The following is a 16,200-nucleotide window of genomic DNA, read 5'->3' on the forward strand; positions in this document are numbered from 1 at the left end:
ATGGAGCTATTATGATGCATGAGTAAGAAAATAGGGGCCGGGCGCGGTGGCTCACACCTGTAATCCCAACACTTTGGGAGGCCGAGGCGGGCGGATCACGAGGTCAGGAGATGGAGACCATCCTGGCCTACATGGTGAAACCCCATCTCTACTAAAAATACAAAAAATTAGCCGGGCGTGGTGGCGGGCGCCTGTAGTCCCAGCTACTCGGGAGGCTGAGGCAGGAGAATGGCGTGAACCCGGGAGGCGGAGGTTGCAGTGAGTCGAGATTGCGCCACTGCACTCCAGCCTGGGTGACAGAGCGAGACTCCGTATAAAAAAAAAAAAAAAAAAAAAAAAGATTGGAAGTCACTTTGAAGGTTTATGCTGGATGAGAGTGCAATTTCACTCCAGGTACTCACCCTGAGGATTCTAATAGCGCCTAGCTCCACACTGTAAGAATGCATCAGCAGCTGTGATTTGATGGACAGTATGTGTATCTTTGTGTAAGTGGTGGGAGGGCAGCGGGTAGGATTTCTTGACAACCAGCAAGAGTTGAAGCGATCTAACATGAAACAGATGGAATAAGGCAGGCTCTGCATACCACTTTTTCAGCCAAACCAAGTACTCACTCTGCAAGCAGTCAGCGTTTAGCAGGTCCTGACACTTTTCGTGGCACTTCACTCCACACTCCAGACACTTCATGCCTTGCCTTGCAATGCCCCACAGGAGCCCTTCACACTCGTAACAGTAGGTGGGTGTGGTAGCCGTCCAGACCTCAAAATTGTGTGGGGTGGTAGAAGACATAGGGTAGATCAGCGCTTGCAAGGTCTTCTTGAAGACGTGCATTTTCTGTGAACACGAGAGAAGTTACCAGTGCGCTGCCAAGTCAGTGGATTTGAATTGTTTCAAAATAAAACAAACCATTTTATCACTTTTCTCTGAAAATGGTATTTTGAGAGAGCCCCTGGATCACTGATTCAAGTCATGACAGTAAGCATAATAACTCTGCTAACCTCTTCTTCTCTCAATGTTTTAGGGCCCAATTCAGTTATCTGTACACAAAGAACTCCCTAATCTTCCAGACTGGACTGGGCTTCACTGTCTGCAGCTTCTTTCCCAGCAGGACACAGGTCTAATGACTTGACAATATCTATGTCCCTGCTATGCTGTAAACCCCACGCCTCTCTTACTTTCTACCCAGGCCGTTATTTCCTGACTCCCTTGCCCTCCCTGACACTTCACCCTCCTCAGCCCCAAGGAATACTTCTGTAATTCAATCTGCAGGAAATTTGCTTTCAGTACTATCACCCAGGAAGGATCTTATCACCTAATTCATGAGAAAGCATCAGTAGTAGACAAGGTCAAATGAAGCACTCTCCCATGGTGATTTATATTTTAAAAGGAAATAATTGCTAATAGCACATGGAAAGACTCTCTAATGATAAGTCATTAGTGAGGTGAAAAACATCTATTGAACAAGTAGGTAGGAGATCTGAGTTCTCCTAGGCCCAACCACATGATATTTAAAAGGGGCCTCTATAAGCAGAACTGTCTTCCGTGTTTTTCTTCTTCGTGCCTGAACAGCTTATCACCGTCCCTGGAACATAGTAGAGGTACATTTGTTTTAACGAATAAACGTTCTGCCACTTATGAATCTTGTAATCTACGGAGAAATGTAAGGGCTCTAAGACTCACTCTCTCCTCCGCTCTGCTTAAAATGGTATTACTTTGAAGATCAAATTATATAATGATAACAGAAGTAGTCTACAGGCTTCAAAACACCAAATAAGCCCTTAGTATTAGTATTGATGCTGGATTAAAAAAAAAAACAAAAAACAAACACCACCAACAACAATAAACACAGGCCAATAGAAAAGAGAATTGGTTAAATGAGTCCTTTTCTATGCTTCTCATATCCCACAAAGCAGGTGACTTCCTGAGAGAAAGACCAGCACTCTTAGAGGTTACATTTACAGATAATTTCACACAACTGCCTGATGCATAATGAATGGATATTTACATAAACCCCGTAGGAGCCTAGCTGATAAGTCATACTAGAAGGGAAGCATTTATATTTTGCATTAATTATCCTTAAATCTCATTTCAGAATATTTTCCCACAGTGTTGAAATGACTAACTTTCAATTCCACAGTATGGTAACAGCATATTTCCCTTTATTACTACATTCCTCTCACTCTGTGTTTTCTCAGAATATGTTTGGTAATGGTACTAGGAGGTCCCCTACCAGGGAATGAAGCCTCAGTAAAAATGTTTCTAATTTTGAATGGCTAGATCCATCCTTGCTATTAGATAAGGGGCTGGTCAATCCAGAGCTCTTTATACTTCAAGTGAGTCTACAGAGTGGCAGTATGGTCAAATTCAGGCATCACTCAAGTAGAAGATCCTGATATTAGGGTTTATTCAGATAGAACAACTGGATCCATCACTTTTCAATAAAGAGCGTCTGAAGCAAGTAAATCTCCTGGCTTCATTTCATAATAAAGATGTCTTATAAAGAACTGTTAAGAGTTCTTTGAGAATTAGAAGCATGTATTATTCACCTTTGCCTCCTCTTTAATATCTAGCATAGTGAGTATCTTCACTATCATTAAAATAAATGAAATAATCCTTGGCCTAACAGATTTTTCACTAGCTACCCACAGACAGAGTCTCCTGTTCTAATTGGGCTGAGGGGCTGTGTGTGTGTGTTTGTGTGCGTAATGTAGCATTTGTGGTCTAGAAGAAAAATTAGGAAGGGAACTAATTTATATACTTGCAATTGCATCAGGCAACTCGTTTGTTTTAATGGCAATAAAATAATAAAAATAGAATAATAAAATATTCTAATTACGTGGAATACTGAGTGGGAATAAAACAGAATCTGCTAATGAACGGAAGAAAAGTAAGTAACATACCTTACATAAATTTAGAAAGTAGAGTTGGGAATAAGGTTGTTTTTGAACATGAACTTATTCACATATTTCAAGATTAAGTAAATGATTAACATATATGATCTAATTCCCTATGTCCACTTTCCTTTTACTGAAGTCAAGTGATAAATAGTCAGTACTCTAAGTCTGTAGGTTATAGTAGGAGTAATAAAAACAAGTAACTCTGCTAAAAAATTAAACATACTGGAGGAAAACAAGTAAAAGCTCTGAATAAACAGCTGAGCAGATTTCATTAAAATGTTTTGTTTGGTGTGGCTAAGGAGCCATGATTCATTTCACGTACAGGGAGAGTAAAGCTAATTTCCAAAAGTAAGAAACATGAAACATTTACTAGACAGCCCGTTGAAAAGCAATTGAATGGGGCACTGAAACAAATCCCAATACTTAAAAGCTATTAAAGTTAGAGAAAAACACTAAAACATTAGACAGCCTACTAGAGGGTACCTATCCCCTTTAATAAGGGCTCATCATTTTAGGGAAATGATGAGTCCTTTTCATTCTTGACTTTCGGGGGTATGGGCCTGTATTTATCAAAGCTGAAAATTACTCTGAAATAAATGCCATACGAAAACATTCTTTTTTCAGCAAAGTATATGCTGAGTTGATAGTTTAGGAACATGAAATTATTAGGTAGGAAAAGCATATAAAAATAATCTCATAATAGAGAATTCTTGTATTTCAGGGGGATAATGCATCTTGGAGAAAGATGTTTTCTCAGCAGCAAAATCAGGCAAGATGAAATAAGACTATAAGAAGGAAAAAGTGTGGGTTTTTGTGTGGAATAAGGTGAAAAGAGCAAGAAGCACTAAATAAAAGCATGGCAGGGGAAAACAAGGGGAAACCCCAAAATTTGCCATTGATGGAAGCAAATGAAAGTCTATAGTTTACCATTAGGAATCAGATTGAAGGATGAAAAGCCATTAAAAAGAAAAGTAACACTAAGGGCAGACAGATTAATAATCAGCTATAAATAAGAGCCGAAGGAGAAGGATGGAACTGAGTATGTTATCAAGAGAGGGTCTCTCGCCTAGGTAAACAACTTGGAATTAGACATATGGAGATCCCTAGAACAAGCAAAAACCTAATTAATAGAATTAGGACCCGAGGACAGCAGGATTTGGCAAAATGAGTGACTTGCTGCTAATCTATTTAACTTTTCAAATTTCCAAATTTTATTTTAAGTACAGGGCTACATGTGCAGGATGTGCAGGTTACGTAAGTAAACATGTGCCATGGTGGTTTGTTGCACAGAACATCCCACCACCCAGGTATTAAGCCCAGCATCCATTAGCTATTCTCCCTGCTGCTCTCCCTCCTCCCACCCCCACCTTCTGACAGGCCACAGTGTGTGTTGTACCCCTCTAGGTGTCCATGTGTTCTCATAAGCTGCTAATCTATTTTAAATGTTTCTAAACTTTACAAATCTTCTACAACTTTTCAAATCTTCTACAACAAAAATGTATTTCCTAAAAAATATGTATCTTAAGATTATAATAAAGTGCATGTTCATTGTAAAAATAATTTATAAAACAGAAAGGCACTAATATAAATAATAAAAATATTCGATGTAGCTTTTTAAAGTTAGGCATTATTTGATACATATCCTTCCCGTATTCTTTTTTATGTATAGACAGGATGCAATACTCTTGCAATTAGAAAAAAAAACAACATTATTTTCACATTGCTTAAGTGACTCCAAAAAAGAAGGCATTTTTTTTCGCTGTGTGTAGACATCTCATTAACCTGTAGAAATGAGTAAGGAACGTTTTCACATGCTGATAAGCCTTTGCAGGCAAGTACAACATATAGACTACACTGGGGAAGCTGCTCACACCCTAGAGAAATATTTTGTTAGAACTTTCTTCTCCATAAAATAAATTTAAAGTAAGTTGCACTAATATATCACTTTGGGAACAATTAAGACACTGGAAGGAAATGAATTGCCTTTTCTATTCATCACTACCTGAAGAAACTAAAAAGAGCCTGAGATTTAAAGGAATCAGGCTTCCTGCCAAGAGCAATGGCTAGTGTTTTCAGACCATCAATATTCTAATCTGCCAACTGTTAATAATTATAACAGGAACAAAGCTTGTCTGCCCCCATTGGCCACGTCGTTTCTCTCCTTCTTCCTTTCTGTTTTAACCAGTGACTAACCTATGAAGTTCTATTTTCCTCCTCATCCCGTGGAGGAAATAATCCTCCTTGTGAGATTATGTAAGCCACACCTTTCCTATACCCCCCAAATATCACATTTTGATACTTTCAAGAAAAAAAAATGCTTCTTATTTTGAGGCATTTTCCATATACTTGATGTATACTTTCCAGAAAAAAAAATACATCTACTCTTTGGTGAAGTGTAAGTGTTATTTTTTCTGGACAAAAACATCAGAATTTTTTGCAGACCAAACATTAGGTACAATATGATCTTTTTGAAATTTGTTATAAACACGAAGACAGAGCAATGCTAGGATAAAATCCTGACTATAAAAACAGACATAATTTCAGTGCTGATTTGCTCATCTAAGTAATCATCCTATAAAATTGATTGACTGTAGGAGCTAAAATTATTCAGGTGGCTTTTTTGTAGCAGAAAGTACAAACAAAGACTAAAAGTTATATCCTATCTATGTGAGAATGTAAGTAGTTTTCTTTCACTTCTATTGCTTTATAACAGATATAAATTAGCATTGTCCTGAGAAACTTATGGGGTGAGTCCAAATAAAGAGGGCAGAACAACGCTAACGTGGATGATTCCTTAATTCAAGGAGAGCACAATATAGCATAAGCCCTTTGTTATGACACAGAACATAATCTGAAAACAAAATATGATAGATTTTATGAACTATAAATGTTCTTTTTTCCCAATTCAAACTTTCAATAAAAATGTATACAAGTGATGTGGGTGGTATGAGATAATTAATTTGATAAATATATGAAACTAAAAAGAATATGGATTTCTACACTGGGGGAAACTTTAGCCATTTTAATGTGGGAAGTCTAAGATTTACTACTTGGGGTGGAGACTGCATTCTTATGAGTCTAAAACCAGCTTAAGACAAGGATGCCCTCTGTTACCACTCCTATTCAACCTAGTATTGGAAGTTCTGGCCAGGGCAATTGGGCAAGAAACGAAATAAAGTGTATTCAAATAGGAAGAGAGGAAGTCAAATTACTTTTGCAGAGGACATAATCCTATATCTAGAAAATTCCATGTCTCAGTCCAAAAGAGTAAGCTTATAAGCAATTTCAGCAAAGTCTGAGGATACAAAATCAACGTGCAAAAATGAGTAGCATCTCTATACACAAACAACAGGTAGGCAGAGAGCCAAATTGTGAACAAACTCCCATTCACAATTGCTGCAAAAAGAATAAAATACCTAGTGATATAGCTAACAAAAGGAGTGAAAGACCTCTTCAAGGAGAACTACAAACTACTGCTCAAGGAAATTAGAGAGGAAGCAAACAAATTGAAAAACATTCCATGCTCATGGATAGGAAGAATCAATATTGTGAAAATGGCCATACTGCCCAAAGTAATTTGTAGATTCAATGCTACTCCCATTAAACTACCATGAACATTTTCTACAGAATTAGAAGAAACTGTTAAAAAATTTGTATGGAACCAAAAATAGCCTGAAGAGCCAAGACAATCCTAAGTAAAAATAACAAAGTTGTAGGCATCACCCTACCCACCTTCAAACTATACTACGAGGCTACGGTAGCCAAAACAGCATGGTACTGGTATAAGAACAGACACATAGACTAATGAAATGGAATAAAGAAATAAGAAAGAAGACCATGCACCTTCAACCATCTGACAAAACCTGACAAAAACAGGCAATGAGGAAAGGATTCCCTATTTAATAAATGGTGCTAGAGAACTGGCTAGCCATATGCAGAAAACTGAAACTGGACCACTTGCTTACATCATATACAAAAATTATCTCAAGATGGATTAAAGACTTAAATATAAAACCCCAAAACTATAAACACTCTAGAAGAAAATCTAGGCAGTACCATTCAGGACACACTGATGGGCAAAGATTTCATGACAAAAACGCCAAAAGCAATTGCAACAAAAGCAGAAGTTGACAAATGAGATATAATTTAACTAAATAGCTTCTGTGCAGCAAAAGAAACTAAAATAAGAGTGAACAGGCAACCTACAGAATGGGAGAAAATTTTTGCAATCTATCTGTCTGACAAAAGTCTAATATCCAAGATCTATAAGGAACTTAAACAAATTTACAAGAAAAAAAAATAAACAATCTCATTAAAAAGTGGGCAAAGGACTTGAACATAAATTTCTCAAAAGAAGTCATTCATGCAGTCAAAAAAACATGAGAAGAAGCTCAACATCACTGACCATTAGAGAAATGCAAATCAAAATCACAATTAGATGCTTTCTCATGGCAGTCAGAATGGTGATTATTAAAAAGTCAAAAAGAACAGATGCTGGCATGGTTGCAGAAAATAAGGAATGCTTTTACACTGTTGGTGGGAATTAAATTAGTTCAATCATTGTAGAAGACAGATTCCTCAAAGATCTAGAGGCAGAAATACCACTTGACCCAGCAATCCCATTACTGGGTATATCCCCAAAGGAATGTAAATCATTCTGTTGTAAAGATACATGCATGCGTATGTTCATTGAAGCACTGTTCACAATAGCAAAGACATGGAATCAACCCAAATGTCCATCAATGATAGACTGGATAAAGAAAATGTGCTACATATACACCATGAAATACTATACAGCCATAAAAAGGAATTAGATCATGTCCTTTGTAGGGACATGGATAGAGCTGGAAACCATCATCCTCAGCAAACTAATACAGGAACAGAAAACCAAGCCCCATATGTTCTCACTTATTAGTGGGAGCTGAAGGATGAGCACGCATGGACGTGTGGCGGGGAATAACACACAATGGTGCCTGTCGGGGTGGGGGTGGGAGGAGGGAGAGCATCGAGAAGAATAGCTAACAGATGCTGGGCTTAATACCAAGGTGATGGGTTGATCTGGGCAGCAAACCACCGTGGCACACATTTACCTGTGTAACAAGCACATCCTGTACATGTATCCCAGAACTTAAAATAGAAGTTGAAGGAAAAAAAAGAGAAGAATGTTTAGGATTTTATAAAACTAAGGTGAGGAGGGGTTGACCATTCCTATAAATAGATCTCATGTAACTGTCCTTTTATGTAACCAAGCAAAGTCAGTCAGGGAACCATGGGAAATTGTGTGGTGAAAAATTGTTAATCACAAAATTAACTAACTTTTAGTATGTACTTATGCATCAAAAATGGATACATGGTTAGTTATTATTATTATTTATTTTCTTCACTTACACTGTAAATATTACTTTGTGTATATGCAATAGTTAATAAGAACCACTAAAATCAATAACTATATGTTCAACCCTATAACTCAGAAAAGTAGTTTCAGGGTAAACACAAAGAATAAAAAAATCTAAAAATGACAAGAGCATAAATAAATGAAATAGAAAACAAGGAGATAAGATGGAGTCAACAGAGCAAAGCCAGATAAATTTCCTGCAGTTTTGATTTTACAAAAGAGAGAGAAAATACAAATAAATAATAATAGGATAAAATGGCACACATTTTTATATAAACCATGATATAATTATATAAACAATTTGATGGTATTAAATTCACAAATTTAGAAAAACAAGACAATTTGCTAAAAAAATATAAATTGTCTAGACTAAGTCAAGAATGAATGCTTAGGGTACATAATCACTATATTAAATAAGTTGATTCAATAGTCAAAAAATTACTCTCAAAATAAGTACCATATCCAGGTGGTTTTGGAGGACAAGTTTTGCCAGTCCTTCAAGATACAGAACTTATTTTATAGAAACCATCCCAGAGAAGGGAAAAGAAGAAATCTTCCCCAATTATCTTATTAAGCTAGTTTAATAATGATGCCAAAATTGTTCAAGAACACAGAAAAACATAGTCATTTTTACCTTATGATGCAAAGTAGATGCAAAAATATGATATAATTAGTAAACATATAAGAAAATCAAGGACATGAAAATTTCCATAACTTGCCCTAGGCACCACAGCAGGTAAATTGTGGAACTGGACCAACAGGGATCTGAAGTCAAAGTCCGTGCTTATGAAGAATAACAGAACCAATAGCAATACTTGCAGACAAGAGATAATCTTTACTTTGGCATCATTATTGCTGGCTTCCATGTCAGTACTTCCTGGAAAGGAAAATTACCCTCAGGTGCAAAGAGGGCAGGGAGGCATTAGACTCAGCATGTATTCTGCAGCCCCGATCACAAGTTTCTGCCCTACTGGGCTGATGGCCACCTGCCATGCCGGCCACTGTATAAAGAGAAAAGGGGGAATGGGACGGGTTTGACTAAACAAAGGGCTTTCTACATAAGCTATTTCTTTTAATTCTCACAAACTGTGAGGTAACTGTTATTACTTTCATTTTATTGATGAAGCAAAGTTGTCTCAGGAAGGTGAAGAATATTGAGAAGAAACAAGTAGTCAAAGCTAGTGAGAGGTGGAGTTGAGATTCTAATTCAGGCCCCTTTCACTTCCAAACTTATCCGGGTGGCCTGAAAGGGTTTCTGTTCCCGAGCAGGGGTCTGAAGGACCTGGGTGTACTGTAAGCCTACAGCTCTGGTTGAAGTTGAAGTCTCAGAGAGGTGTTCTGAGCAGTTTTCTCCTTCCATGTTATCTGTCTAGTGTCATGCTACAAATTGGGCTCAGGTTTGATCTCCTGAATACCTCCTCATCTAGTTCTTGCCAGTCCCTTTCACAAAGTTTGAATCCTAGACAAACTTCCCCTTACTGAGAATGGACACTTCCTAGAAGCCTGCCAGCCTTAACATGCCCATCAACCCAGACAGAACCAACAGGGCTTTAGGATCCCTCTTATGCTTAGTCATTTTCATTCCCCCTCTACCTGGTTTCCCATAAACCTCATCTGAGACTATCTTGGTTTAAATGCTCTTGCCTACTAGAAGCTTCCATGTGACTTGTAGCAACAATGGATACAAAATTAAGTATCTCAGTCCCCCTCCCACTGTACGGTAAGCCTCATGAAAGTAGAGATTTTTGGCTGAGTTGTTCGCTACTTTATTTCCAGTCTGAAACAACACCTGACACAGAGCAGGTAGTCAATGAGCATGTATTGAATTACCGAATGGATATACTTTGATTGCCCCACTGTCAGGTTCACACCTAAGAAATTATCAGTCTGTGAAACTAGCACAGAGATGGATAGTGGAGTGCCAGGAAGACTACTGCTATGGTATTTAGATACTAGATTGGTTGGTCCTTCCTATGTTACTAAGCTAGATGGAAATTTTCAGAAATCATAATCCTTAACAGCTTATTAAGCTGAGATTCTCGATCAGTCCTAATAGCGCCTCATGGGTAAGGTGGAGTTGGTGATGGATGGGGGCACTGGCGATGCTTCACCCATGGCCAGCAGAGCGTTAGTGGAGGAGGCAGTGCTACGTGACCCACTGTCATCCTGCATCAGGCATTAGTGCCTGTTCTGTCCTTGGAAGAGATGACTGAGCTTCAAACTGTACATTTCTTTAATTAAAATAGAAATGGTACCATTTGATATTTTTCACATCACCAAGCCATTTCCCTTCACATAAAAGCAAATATTTTATGCTTTTATATCAAGTGTGCCTAGGAAGATTTTCAGCACCAAGGAGTGCAAATTATTTGCTCCAGCATTTATGTTAGCTGCGTGTGTAATGACTGAATGCAACAGCTCGTCAAGAGTGACATTTAACATGCTTGTTGTTCAGAAGTCATAGTTCATTTACTTTTTGAGGCATGAGTCCCAGGAAAATGGGCTTTATGAATCTGAGAGGTAACTGATGGATTCTGTTCATCCATTCAACACCAACACAGAGTTTTTTACTGAGGCCTTCTGAAACTAAAGGAGTAAAGGAGATATTTTTAAGTTGTTGGAAAGCAGATCAATAGCTAACCTTAAAGTGAGGATACGTTCCCTGTCCAGGACTCAGAAAATACAGTAGCATTCCACTAATTTCCATGCTTTCCTGTTAGCTCATCAAAGGACTTAGTATTCATAGTTCAAATCAAATACCATGTTTTAAAACACAGGAAAGGAACAGTGTAGGAATTTATCAATAAAATTCTTCAGCCTTTATTATTTACTCAAAAAAAGACTAGATGCTTTGAGATTCAGCAAGCAATATGCAGTTTTTCCTACACCAGAGGATGTCTGCTTTGTCTTGTGCCCAAACTATACTCAAAATATTACATGGCATCATAAATCTAACAGATAAGAATAAGGAGGTGGGGGCCATGGTGGCTCACACCTGTAATCCCAGCACTTTGGGAGGCTGAGGTGGAAGAATTGCTTGAGCCCAGGAGTTTGAGACCAGCCTGGGCAACAGAGCGAGACCCTGTCTCTAAAAAAAAATGAAAATATTAGCTGAGTGTGGTGGCATATGCCTTTAGCCTCAACTACCTAGAAGGCAGAGGCCAGAGGCTCATGTGAGCTCTGAAGGTTGAGGCTGCAGTGAGCTATGATCATACCACGACATTCCCACTTGGATGACAGAGCCACTCTGTCTGCAAAAAATAAATAAATAAAAAGAGAGAGAGAGAGAAAGAAAGAATAATACTCTGAGAATGCAATTACATTTTTTCTCCTGTGGCACAATAGAAAATGTATCAACTTGTAGCCTCCAGATAGTCAAACGAGTATGTTTTGTTTTACTGATATGTACTGGGTAGGGGAGCTTACTGATGGAAAAACCCAGGAAAGATTGACATTTGGATGAAAGATGACAATGACAGGAAGAAGAAGGAAGGGAATGAGAAACATAGACATAAAAAATGGTGTTTAAATGTTAAGTTATAGAAAGTTAAAATGCATAATATAATATTTCTGGCAGAATTTTTATTCTATAAGTATGACAAAGTTGCCAAAATTGGGGAGGTAGGATATATTAGTCTCCAGGCATAGGGAGGGACACAGATACTGTCTCAAGTAAATCCCCAGCAGAATGTGCAAGACACATTTACCAGAAAAGAACATGCCAGGCACAAAACACAAGAATTTTTTTTAAAAATCCCTTTTACCCAAACTACACCTGAAGCCAATTAAATCAGAGTGGCTGAGAATGAGAACCCAGCACTGTATGTTTTAAAGCTCCCTCAAGTGTTCCATTGAGCCAGATTTAAGAATCCCTGACCTAAATAATTACAGCCTATTTGTATCTTCTAATCAGCATGGTTCTTTCATTCAATCAGAATTTACAAACATCCACCTCATGCCAGGCAGTGTGCTAAGCCATAGTGGTAGAATCATTTAACAAGAACAACACACAAGTTATAGTGCCACCCTCAAGGATATCAGAGTTTAAAAGAAAAGATGTATGCAAAATAATCAAAATAATTGTAATAAAAATAATAAAACAGAAGCTCGTATGTATTGTTTGTTACAACCTGAGCTATGCTGAATGTTAAGCATGTATCTACTTCCTAATCCTCGCAGTTTCCTTGTCACCTCACTTTGTAGATGAGAGAATTCAGGCTTGAAGAAGTAACATAACTGTGGGATATAATAATTCTAATTAAGTGGCACAGATGGGACTCATACCAAGCTGACTTCACTCGTAATCATATGACCCTATGGAGGTCATGAATAAATGCTACCAGGTATGGTGGCTCATGCCTGTAATCCCCGCACTTTGGGAGGCCAAGGCAAGCAGATCATGAGGTCAAGAGATGGAGACCATCCTGGCCAACACGATGAAACCCCATCTCTACTAAAAATACAAAAATTAGCTGGGCATGGTGGCAAGCACCTGTAGTCCCAGCTACTAGGGGGGCTGAGGCAGGAGAATTGCTTGAACCCAGGAGGCGGAGGTTGCAGTGAGCTGAGATTGTGCCACTGCACTGCAGCCTGCAACAGCGTGAGATTCCGTCTCAAAAAAAAAAAAAAAAAAAAAAAAAAAAAATCTATAAAAGTCCTAAGGAGGAAATTAATCATTCAGCTGGAGGGAAGATGTTTGGGGAAAACCTCATAAAAAAGGCAAAACTTAAACTATGTAAAAAATCAGTAGGACTTTTCCTTCCACAGGGAGAATAACAGGGAAGTTATGTTAGAACTGAACAGCATTTGTAAAGATAGGAAGGTTTATACGTATTTGAGGAGAAGAAAATGATTGGCTGAGTCCCTGAGGAAGTTTGTTTGGAGTCAGGCTTTCCTCATGCTCCCAGTTACTTCCAGAACATTGGACTAAACATCACAGATGAGTATCTCAAGCAGAACGGTTTCCCCCTTGTGATTATGAGCAATATTTAGTTAGTAATGGACACTGTACTTACCAGTTCCTCATTATTTAGGGATGTCCTAATCACCATAGCCAGGGAGAGTCCAGATTTCCGGGCAGCCAGGGTCTAAAACAAACAGAATTATGACTTATTAATACATAGGGAGGTTGACATGCATATACTGCTCAACAGAGGGTGAAAATGCAAGAATGTCGGCCATCACTGTTCATATTTTAGTTAGTAAGGACCTGCCATTTTGGTAATCAGCTGATTCACCCAGAATATGGACTCATACAATATTAAAACTGGAAAGGTACCGCAACTCATCAAACCCAACGCCTGCATTTTATAGATGCTGAAACTGAGGTCCAGAAAGGCAAGATGACCAGACTTAAGATGACCAGCCCCCTCAACCACCTCAGGCTAGCAAGAGGCTTCTCAAACTTTCTTATTCCCCAAGGTGGTTGTGATATATTCATTCAGAATACATAACCTTTGGTAGAGAGCCAGCCTGACTTTGGGGATAGCCCTGAATCATAATTAGTATTAGATGGTTCGTGAGTTGTTCATAGTTCCCTAGAATATTCTTCCATATCTATTCAAGATAGTTTTTCTAAGTGCCCATTCAATTTACTGATAATTGTTATATCCAGATTCGTTTTCTTCACTTGATGCTGGTAACTTGGGTGATCTTAAATAAGAGTCAAGTTGCTTTAGTTTCCTCACTACATAAAATAGAACCATAACCACCACTACCTACTCCTACCCAAAATATATGAAATACAAGAAACTCAGCAGTGCTATAGAGAACGTTGGAAATCAGAAGCTCCATATGGGAATATTAAAACCGTTATCCCATTAGGAGCAAAGGGATGTCATTGTGGAATAATGCATTCTTGATCAGCCAAGACCCATCTGGTCATATACATATCTCCTCAGCGTTACAAAGTCATTAACTCAAATAAAATTCAGCATACACCTGAGTAAGAATGTCACTCCCCACTCATCTCCACATTTACCTTGAAGACTTACCTCCAAGAGTTTACCCAAGAAAATCTTTCATCTTCGAAAAATATATTCCCTACAACTACATTTGTATCCTATCTTGGTCTGTGTTTGCACCTGTTGCATACATAATTTTCTCTTTCAGAATTGAACCAGATGTTAAATTCTTGCAGAACAAACTTCTTATTCTTGTATGTCTGTCTTTTCATTTCTCCATCTTGCCCTCTTTTACCCCATGAGTAAGTGCGGTGTATGTTTGAGAAGACTGTAAAATATTAATTAAATAAATAGAAAAGCACTTACCATGGCCTGAAGATTCCAGAAGTGAGAGGAAACAAAGTGTAAATAATTAGATACACGAAAGGTAGGAAAAGAGTATAACAATGTTAAATTAGCCTAACACTTTACAATTATTTCCACATAGTGGCGACAGAAAGCTGAACTAAATGTACTGACATGTTATACTTTCCAGTATAAGACCTTTTCAGTGAGGATCATATTTTAAAACTAAAGTGGTGGCCTTCAGATGAAGGCTTTCTTAGCAAAATTAAAAATTACCGATGTAAAAAGTTATGTACATTGTTGCTGAAAGAAAATTTACTTTTTACGGGGGAAATATATTTTTCATATCACATATAATATTAAAAATATGCCTATAAAATGTGAAGATATTTTGGATGATGGAAGAGACACTTTTTCATAATGTTTTTTTTTTTACAATCTAATGCAGGCCATGGTCAATTTTTTGCATTTATCAAGGTGGCCATAGCATATTTCAATATAGGAAACAGATTTATTCAGTCATGATCAGAAGTAATAATGATGTTAATAACTTGAAAACCATGGTTTTCTTTTCTTTTTTATTGTTTTTATTTTTATTTTTGAGACGGAGTCTCGCTCTGTCGCCCAGGCTGGAGTGCAGTGGCGCAATCTCGGCTCACTGCAAGCTCCGCCTCCCGGGTTCATGCCATTCTCCTGCCTCAGCCTCCCGAGTAGCTGGGACTACAGGTGCCCGCAACCACTCCAGTTAATTTTTTGTATTTTTAGTAGAGACAGGGTTTCACCATGTTAGCCAGGATGGTCTTGATCTCCTGACCTCGTGATCCGCCCGCCTCAGCCTCCCACAGTGAACCATGATTTTCTTTAAATAGAAGAGCTTATTAATTTAGCTAGAATTGACTTTAATATAATAAAATAAAGAGTTGATTAATGTTATCTACTCGCTTTATAAAGTATACAGGTCCACTGTGTTAAGGTGAAGAAGTTTAAATAAAGCCTCAAGCACTGTGAATTAAACTTCTGGTCACTCGTAATACTAAACACATCAAAGCCTATTCATTTGCTTGGCATGCTGTGTGATTTCTTTTTGCTCCAATTATAGGTTCATATTAACTTAATTGTAATTTCCACTTATATCAAAAGCTATCAAAAGGTTTGAGTTATCTCCTCCATCTAATAGATTTTAAAGAAATAATAATAACAGCAGGTAGCATCTGGCCTCATATACTTTTATTACATGAAATATTTACAGGCTACACAATGAATGAGAAGGACATTACGTTTGAGTAAGGAAAAAACCACACATGCAATCAAAGAGAATTAAACAGTTGTAACTTACCACATCTCGGACAATGGGCAAAGTTTTTTTTCTGCGAAGATCCGGCATGCTGTCAATACCATAAAGTCCACCTCCAGCCCTGAAAGAGAAAATAAAACCAATAATTGCAATGGGTAAAATGACTTCTTGTAAGAAAAACATCCACTGTTCATGGTATAAAGTCTGTGAAAAAGATGACATGGATACCATAGTTTTCAAATAATTCACAAAGCTGCAAAGATACAAGCCTCTAGGACTTTGTTGAGTGAGGAAAAAAGACTGTAGCTACCACACTTGCTGACCACTCATCTTCTTGGATAGTTGAAAATTTAAGATACACATGGCCTG

The 16,200-nt window shown here is 37.9% G+C and overlaps 1 protein-coding gene across 2 annotated transcripts in view; it reads right to left on the bottom strand.

The window, feature by feature from the left end:
- The window catches only part of UNC13C (unc-13 homolog C), a 663,443-nt gene that overhangs the window by 384,920 nt on the left and 262,323 nt on the right, over positions 1 to 16,200 (bottom strand). Inside the window, exons 5-8 of one of the 2 annotated variants that reach the window (XM_055279199.2) lie at positions 15,874 to 15,952; positions 14,559 to 14,564; positions 13,305 to 13,376; positions 612 to 831 (exon numbers count right to left, since the gene is read on the bottom strand). In XM_055279199.2, coding sequence (XP_055135174.2) covers positions 612 to 831; positions 13,305 to 13,376; positions 14,559 to 14,564; positions 15,874 to 15,952 — 377 coding nt within the window. The remainder of the gene's footprint in view (positions 1 to 611; positions 832 to 13,304; positions 13,377 to 14,558; positions 14,565 to 15,873; positions 15,953 to 16,200) is intronic. The other variant, XM_055279200.2, reaches the window with a different exon arrangement.

Source organism: Symphalangus syndactylus, chromosome 5 (genome assembly GCF_028878055.3).
Source record: "Symphalangus syndactylus isolate Jambi chromosome 5, NHGRI_mSymSyn1-v2.1_pri, whole genome shotgun sequence".
Lineage (NCBI taxonomy): Eukaryota > Metazoa > Chordata > Mammalia > Primates > Hylobatidae > Symphalangus > Symphalangus syndactylus.